The 8,435-nt window shown below is 39.7% G+C and overlaps 1 protein-coding gene across 1 annotated transcript in view; it reads right to left on the bottom strand.

Moving 5' to 3' along the window:
• Nucleotides 1-540: 540 nt before the first annotated feature.
• Nucleotides 541-8,435, bottom strand: part of LOC144660676 (uncharacterized) — a 39,448-nt gene continuing 31,553 nt past the window's right edge. The window contains exons 21-27 of the mRNA XM_078521360.1: nucleotides 8,303-8,435; nucleotides 7,322-7,885; nucleotides 6,122-6,691; nucleotides 4,617-5,183; nucleotides 3,542-4,120; nucleotides 1,973-2,549; nucleotides 541-670 (exon numbers count right to left, since the gene is read on the bottom strand). The exon at nucleotides 8,303-8,435 is cut by the window's right edge and continues 431 nt beyond it. Of these exons, the coding sequence (XP_078377486.1) occupies nucleotides 2,026-2,549; nucleotides 3,542-4,120; nucleotides 4,617-5,183; nucleotides 6,122-6,691; nucleotides 7,322-7,885; nucleotides 8,303-8,435 (2,937 nt within the window). The 3' untranslated portion in view covers nucleotides 541-670; nucleotides 1,973-2,025. The remainder of the gene's footprint in view (nucleotides 671-1,972; nucleotides 2,550-3,541; nucleotides 4,121-4,616; nucleotides 5,184-6,121; nucleotides 6,692-7,321; nucleotides 7,886-8,302) is intronic.

Below are 8,435 nucleotides of genomic sequence, written 5' to 3'. Positions count from 1 at the left end.
TCTGTAAAATACCCATGTTCACTTGTAAAAAGACTTTGAAGGGGGAATTTAAGTTAATAGGGAAGGATCAATAAAACACATTGAAAACGTCTGTGCCACTTACTGTTAATAATATCATGTCCAATGGGCTGCGCTTCACGCTGAAGATAATCGAAGGAGCCAACTTGGTAAATGTCTTCTGGATTTGCAGTAATGGGCCTAAGCTCGTCAAGACTCGGTTCACTGCCAATTGTCACGACATAGATTTCGGCGCCGACGTCCCTGACGTCCTTGCTGGAATCCCTCACAGGTTGGCCTTGATACAGCCGAGCTTGTCTTCCGGCAGTCAGCAGAATGACAATATTACGGACCGGTGACCTGTCTTGTCGAAGCACATTGCTGGCAGCGTTCAAGGCTTCATCCATCCTCCTTTGCCCACTTATTAGTTGTACTGCATCAACATCCCTGTCAAATTCATTCAGGGACTGGTACGTATTCAATTTTCCTGATGTCGCAGTAAAAGCACCGTATGGAACAGCAGCCATCTTTGATTCACTAAGGGGGAGTTGAAATGACCGAGTCATGGCCTTGACGAAGTCTTTTTGTTTTCCAAAATCGCTACGAGTGACGCCCGTGGAAGTATCCAGTAGGAATATGACGTTTACTTGATCTTTATCCGCAGGTTTAGAATCTAAAAAAATGGAAGGTAAAATTTAAACCGGAATCATCTAAAGTTTACTTCAAACCATTACTAGAAGATATTATACAACTGACTCAGTATCACTAGGAAAAAGCGACACCACCTTTTCGTATATTGATCACGACAAAGAATGCATTAGTCCTGCACAAAACCACTTATGCAATTGAATTGGCTTATTACAGAATTAAGAAAGGTATATAATTTATAATCGTATCTATAACAAAATTCTCGATTTTGATTGGTTCTGCGCGCGCCTAATAATTATTGTCGCGTAATCGGTGCGCGATCACGTGGGTGTCCAATTACAGGTATCCAATTAGAGCAACTTCAAATTGGATACTTGAAATTGGACACCTACGCCATTCGCGCGTCAATCTCGCGCATTTGAATGTTTTTGTTTTGCTGTTTCCCTACTTTTTGTACAAGCAATTGAATCTACCTTTCGCTTTTTCTCACAAAAAAAGGTTCTCAAAGACTTCCTAACCTCGTATTTTGATATTCATACCATTAATTAGTAATTGGACCTCGTGTAGTACAATTCATATTTGGGGTGGTTTTTGAAAAAAAAAAAATTTTAGTTTATTTAATTATTTGGTGGGGGGGAAAAAAAGTGGAAGTTTTGTTTTTTTTTTAAAATTTTTAAAAAAAAAAAAATTTTTTTTTTGGGTAAAAAAAAAAAAAAAAAAAATTATTATTAAAAAAAATATTTAAAATAAAAAAAAAAAAAAAAATTTGGGGGGGGGGGGGGGGGGAAAAAAAAGAATGAAAAAAAAAAAAAAATTTTTTAATATATTTGGGGGGGGCTTAAAAAAAAAAAAAATTTTCGGCGTGATTTGATCCCTCACAAAAAAATACTTTTGTATCTTCTTTTATATATTCAAAGAAAAATATTTCCATGGGTAAAATTGCCTCCCACCAATTACAGAAGAGTTTGGAAAAAAAATATACTAAAACCTCGTGACGTAGCCCCTTTAACCAATGAGAAGACAGCTAGTGACTACAATGTGTAATAAAGAGACTAATCGTGCTCGTAATTACAATTGGCCTCGCGCGGATTTTGAAATTACTCGCCCGATTACTCCCTGAATTGTACTCCGCTCGGTCCAATTACTATTACTAATTTTGAAGGTTATTCAAATAATCATATTCAATGATGGGAGTGTTAGGTGGTCTACGCAATACTATTAACAACAGCATCTAATCATTTTCAAAGTGAGTTTACATACACTCGTCGATCACTGATTGCTACTGTTAAATGCATATAAACAGTATAAAAAAAACCATGATTCTTACCGGTCTTGTTCACAATATGCCTTGCAATTGGTCTCATCTGTGACGAAAGGTCATCAAATTTCGACACTTTTAACACGTCTTCGGGCTTCTTTAACAACAGGCCGTAACTCTTTGTCGTCTGGTTGCGATCCAATTGCAACTACGAACACATTGGCGCCAATGTCCTGAAGTGGTTTCACAGATTGAGGCAACGAGTCTCTTGATAGGCTTTGACGACCTGCTGTCAGAAGAACAACAACTTTGGGGACACCGGGCCTTGTATCTTTCATTGCAACAGCACCTTCTTGCAATCCTAAGTCCATTCTTCGCAGGGACCCAAGATACGGCAGATCATCGACTGCTTTATCAAACGTTGTTGAATTTGAGTGTTCGTTGAATCTAATCAGGAGGCTTGCCACGCTACTGTAGATGACAACAGATCCTCGAGTTTTTCCAGGAGCGAGGTTAAGGGTTTTGGCCAAAGACTTTACGAAGCCTTTCTCTTTGATGTAGTTTTCTCGACTTACTTCAGAGGAAGAGTCGACAATGAAGACAACGTCAGCCGTGAATTCCATCGGACGTAACGGTTTGCTTGCGACTGTATTAGGAAGCGAAAAAAACATCGGTTACTTATGCAATGCAATTTACACAGTGGCACTTTTTGGTGTACACACAAACAGCAATACCAACAAGAGCAACAACAACAAAAAGAAAAACAAATACTGACAATAGTAACTTCGTATACAAAAAAAACAACAACAAATACAACCACAACAATAAGGAACATATAAAGAATGAGAATGATTGTTTTTTTTTTCCAGTTGTGGATAAGTCACTGGGTTACTTCCGTTTGTTATGATGGCCAAATGTTATGATAATGCGACATTAGTTGAAGTCACTCATGGAACTGATCCTTTTGTCATGTCTGTTGTAAAAGGGAAACGACTAACATATTTTCGCAAATAAAAGTAATAAGTCGATTTTTCAAAATGCGAAATTTGAAACATGCTACAACTTTAAAGAAACGACATTTTGTCCGTTGCATGTCTCTGATTGGTTGATTGCTAACTTGAAATGTTTGTTACCTGATAAAAGCCCCAATTATTTGTTAAGGTAATGTTTGAAATAAAATCTACAAAAGACTTTTAACTCACCATAATTATTTGACATTCAAAGGGTTTATTACTGACTCTTTTTCATTGTTGTCAGACGTTTCGGCTAGTTCTCAAGCCTTCATGAGTAATAAAAGCAAGGTTGTTGTCATGCGCTTTTTGAAAAGCATAGCGCGAGGCTGGCGCTCTACAGCAGACATAAGCGTTAGAAACGATCATATCATAATCACTCAGAAGCCTACAAATGCATCACATGAACATGAGTTCGTCAAGAGTAGCGTTTATGGTCACGCGCGCAAGCGCCGCGCTACGTTTTTCAAATAGCGTGTAACAACGAACTCGCTAATTCATTACTGACGAAGGCTAAAGAAGTAGCCAAAACGTCTAAACCAATGAAAAGAATCAAGTGACAAACCCTTTTAATGTCAATTTGTCTTCTCCTGACTACTTTTATTCAATATTTAAACATGTAACTCACCAACTCTCGTATAAATCGTTTCTGCCATGGAATCACTGTTTGGTCTTAGATCTTTAAAAGTTGGTATTTTTAAAACATCTTGCGAATGATCAGCCACTTGCCAAAGGCTTTCATCAGTCGGGTCTCTTCCAACTGCAAAGACGTATACTCGGGCGCCCAGGTCGTGAATTCTCTCGGCGGCTGCTTCGATTGATTCTCTGTGGGGTTCTTCTCCTTTGCGGGTGGCAGTTAACAAAATGACAACTCTGGGAATCGACGGGTTGGCGTCTCTCAAAACATCATAGGCGTCAACAAGCGCTTTGTCAAGTCGAGCAGTACCACCAATACCTGTCGCTGTATCCACTGCACTTTCGATGTAATTCACGGAGAGATAGCTGTCAAAACGCAGAACCTTCTCTGAATTCTGTCCGTATGTGATCAGGGCGGCTCTAGATTGTCCTCGTTTAACATGAAACGACGCCATCATTGACTTGATAAAGTCCTTTTGTGCCCTGAAATCTTCCTCAGTCACAAGTGAGGACGAATCCATGATGAAGAGGATGTCAGATTTGAATTCGGGCGGTATAACTGATCGTGAGGCTGAATAAAGAATCAAATAATCGCAAGTTAACTGCACTGAATTCAAAAATAGTTATTTTAAAAAATTGACGCCCAAATACGACGGGACTAAATGGGGTTAACCGTCAGCCATAAAGAGGCCTAAAATGTAACCGTTAACAGTAAAACAAGGCAAAGTTTCTACTGTCATTGGCAGATTTACTTTTAGTCGTAAAAAGGTCTCAGACCATTTCAAATAAATCCAACTCCATTTGCACAGAATGCACTCATTTAATGGTCTAAATACTATAAATAAGTGCAGTTTGGGTGTGCATTTTGTGCACTTTAAAAAGTGTTCAACTTTCGATTGTCTTGCAATGAACATCGCAAAAGTATTAAGCTATCAAACTCAGGTCATTGTTCCGTCTTGAATCAGTGTTATTATTCTATGTAGTCTTACATTTCGTTTTGCCTGCCGTGAGCAATCGAAACAAATTAATACCATGTTCATAAGGTAAACAAAAAGATAGGAACGTACCATTGACAATGTAATCAGCGACAGATTTCACTTTGGAGGTGAGCTGGTCGAATCTGGGCACCAGAAAAATGTCTTCGTTCCTCTTGACTATTGATGTCAGCTCAGGCACACTGACTTGAGAGCCAATGGCAACCACATATGTCTCGGCGCCGATTGTTCGTAGAGGCTGCACAGCCTGTCCTAACGGTTTCCCCCCTCTGGATTGTTGACCAGCAGTTAAGAGAACCACAATTTTTCTGACATCAGGAGACCTGTTATCAAAAGATATGGATGCATATTCCAATGCTCGGTCCATTCTTCGCAATCCTGCAATACGTGTAAGGCCATCTAGGCTGCTACCCAGGGACTCAGGTGTTTGTAATATTCCCAGCCTTATGGCGAGTCTGGAATATGAAGCATAAGTTATAATTGCCACCCGAGATCCTTGTGGGGCGAGATTTAGAGCAGCTGATAGATATTTGATAAACTCTTTTTCGTTGTTAAAGTTGTCTGCAGTCACTCCAAATGAGGAATCAACCAGGAAAATGATGTCAGCTTTAAAGTCTGATTGTGGGTCTGGTTGTGTTTCTGCAAGCGAAAGAAAAGCTCGTTAAACACCATAGTAGAAATGAATTACACAGATTTAGGACTAACGCCCGTTTTCTCTAAAAAAGTAACATTCTTTTTGCCAAACAACAACAACAACAACAAAATGATTGTCTGAATTCTGCATTTCTGCAGAGAAACCTTTTTTCTTTCATGTATACGCCAGGCAAAGTGAAAGTACAAATGAAGCCAGTTGTTGTGGAACATATACATATCACAGTTATATAACATTCAATAAGCCACCAAGAGAGAACTCTATTCTATACTCTTCCAAACGAGAGGTTCGGGTTTCATCGGTTATTGGGTTAGCGGTTAGAGCGGTTTTCACTTGAGTGTCGAAAGTAAATTGCGTTTGCTTTGGTTTTGCATTACTATGCTTAGTGATTGGCTTAAAACTCTCCGCCACTTTCTCAGCCATCGAACTAACCAAACCAATCGTGACTCGCTCCACGTTTTCCCCGCTTCGTGCCAGCTACATGTATTTGCCCGGTTTGTGGTTCCTGGGTGTCTGGGTCCTGTGGGCCAGAGTAATTCTTGGTTTTGGTTCGCACTCAATGAAACTCTCTATTAGCGGGTTTTTGTTTTGTGCCCAGTCATTCTTTGGAAGACGTTTCAGTTTCACAGTACCCTCCAACTCCACGGGGTACAAATTGTTACAGAATCGAATAGCGAAACTTGACAAAAAGCTAGGAAATAGCCTATGTTAGACAAGCATCCAACCCAATGGAAGAAGTCGGCATATTATTTTTGGTCGCTCCACCTACAGAATGCGTGTAAATTCTTGCAATATTGGTCAACAAATGCGAATGAAACTATTACCTTTTATGAGATTGCCGCGCGGTCATGTTAACCTTTTGTTAGTTGTCTTAAAATGGTTAGATAAACAATGGATCAAAGACTTATCGCTAACAAATTCTCACCTATATTTCCTGCAATATATTTAACAATTGGCCTCGTGCGACGCTCCAGAGCAGCAAATGAGGAAACAGCAAAGAGGTGAGCGTTCACGACAGGCCTTAATTCCTTCACATCAGGCTCGCTACCGATAGTGATAACGTATGTTTTAGCTCGCATGGCGTGCAAAGGAGCTGCGGCACTAGCTAAAGAATCACCAAAACCAGAGTCTTGCTTTCCGGCTGTAAGCAGGATAACGACTTTAGGACGCCCTGAAGGAGCATTCTTTAACAGGGTTTCGGCAGCAGTCAACGCACGGTCAATTCTTCTCGAGTTGCCAACGATTAAAAGTTTGTCGACATCTTCTTTAAATGTCTGCATTGTAGAGTGGTCGCCAAAACCTATTGGCTGTCGTGCGTAGGAGCTGTAGGGAATCACGGCAACTCTGGACCTTCCAGGGGCTAGATTTAGAGAGTGGGCGGCGTTCTTCACGAACTCTTTTTCTTTCTCAAAGCTTTCCTCGCCAACGCCCCTCGAAGAATCCACCAAAAAGACAACATCAGCATCTACATCGTACACCTTCTCAGGTTTAGGCTCTGCAAGAAATATAGAAATTATATATTAATCTTCCTTTTCCTTATCAAACGAGCAGAAGCTTGCATAAATTAAATGGATTATTTTATCTTAAAAGAGCACAACTTACAGTTAACTTGAATACTAAGATCAACACCAGATATGATATAAACATGGATGGTTAAGATTAAAAGAATTAAGATTAAATGTACCAAGAAACATTGCAACTTGAGTTTTCTGAAGACTTTCAGTCCATAGCAATTTTGGAAACTCATACTAAAATAATTTGCTGAGGCTATTATTATTTCTCGAACCGTAGGTCCTTTCAGTCTTACAGTAACAGTTATAAGGCTTCCAGAGTCCGTGTAAATCAGTGTAAGTTCAGCATTAATGGAACATCCCAAATAATTATACTATTAACTATTGTGTAATCCTTTTTCTATTTTAACCTTGCCCCCGCCTCGATTAGTCGTTTTTACTAGTAGCGGGGGCAAGCAATTTTGTAACAATATTTAAATAACAAAAATAAATTTCAATTCAATTAAGTTCAGTTATGGATTTTTAAGTGTACCAAACGTGAATACCAATAAATTATTTTTTCAAGTCTGAGACTGACAGTGTTAACGCCAAAACCCCAAACAAACACAACCTACTTGCTCTGCTAATAATAGCTTTGGCTGTTGATTCAGAAGTTTCTGTTAGTCCATTGAATTCAGGGACTTTAAAAATGTCCTTCTGATCCTCGACGATCATCTCAAGTTCCTTTACGTCAGCGTCTCTACCGATAGCAACAACATAGGTATTAGCTCCGACGCCACGAAGCGTTTTAGACGCATTATCCAAAAGACCTGCGTCGCCGACTCCATTTACTCCCGCTGTCAAGAGAACGACAACTTTTGCAACCGAAAACCGGCTTTCTTCTAAGATCTCCGCAGCCTTAGTAGCGGCAAGATCGATTCTCCTCCTTCCGCCGACGTACACGGCTCCGTTCAACCCACTTTGAAGTTGGTCTTGAGGACTGATGAAGCTTGCTTGTTCAATGGCTCTGTTTCCATACGTGATAACTGCTACTCTGGTTTTGGTTTGGTCAGCATTCATAAATTTAGCAACAGATTTAAAAAAGTCCTTTTCTTTTCCAAAGTTGTCCAGAATAACGTCGGATGACGAGTCCATTAGAAATACTACATCTGCAGGAAACGTTTCTGGTTTGTCCATGTCTGATTATGAAAAAAAAAAAGGAATGGAAAGTTATTGAAGATTTAGAAAGCTTGGAAGAAAGATATTTACAAAAAACGGAGTAAATTTTGTCTCCCATTGACTTATCGGACAGGGCCCAGTTGTTCAAAGGGTGGATAACGCTATCCACCTGATAAATCGCTATCCGGTGGATAAGTGTTAGTGATTTATCCGGTATCCTGACTTACACTTATCCACCGGATAGCGATAGTCCAACTGGGTTTCCCAGGAATTTATTGCCCCGATTAGGTCAATTCCATAGCATGGAAAATAATAGAAAATAATATCAATCTCCCCCGGATGAGACGTCAGTCTATTCTATGTTAACCTGTTACCTATTCGCTCAGTAACAACAGTTCTAATTTCAATCCAGAAAATAACATTTATAAAATACAAACCTGCTATTTTCCTTGCCAATGACGTTGTTTGTCCCTCAAGACCATCGAAGGACGGCACCTGAACCACATGCTCAGGTTTTCGTACCAGCGGTAGAAGCTCATTTACATCGGGACTGCTTCCAATAGCAACGAC

This window comes from Oculina patagonica, chromosome 7 (genome assembly GCF_052425735.1).
Source record: "Oculina patagonica isolate OP01 chromosome 7, crgOcupat, whole genome shotgun sequence".
Lineage (NCBI taxonomy): Eukaryota > Metazoa > Cnidaria > Anthozoa > Scleractinia > Oculinidae > Oculina > Oculina patagonica.
The sequence above is the reverse complement of the archived record's forward strand: the minus strand, read 5'-3'. Positions and strand labels throughout refer to the sequence as shown.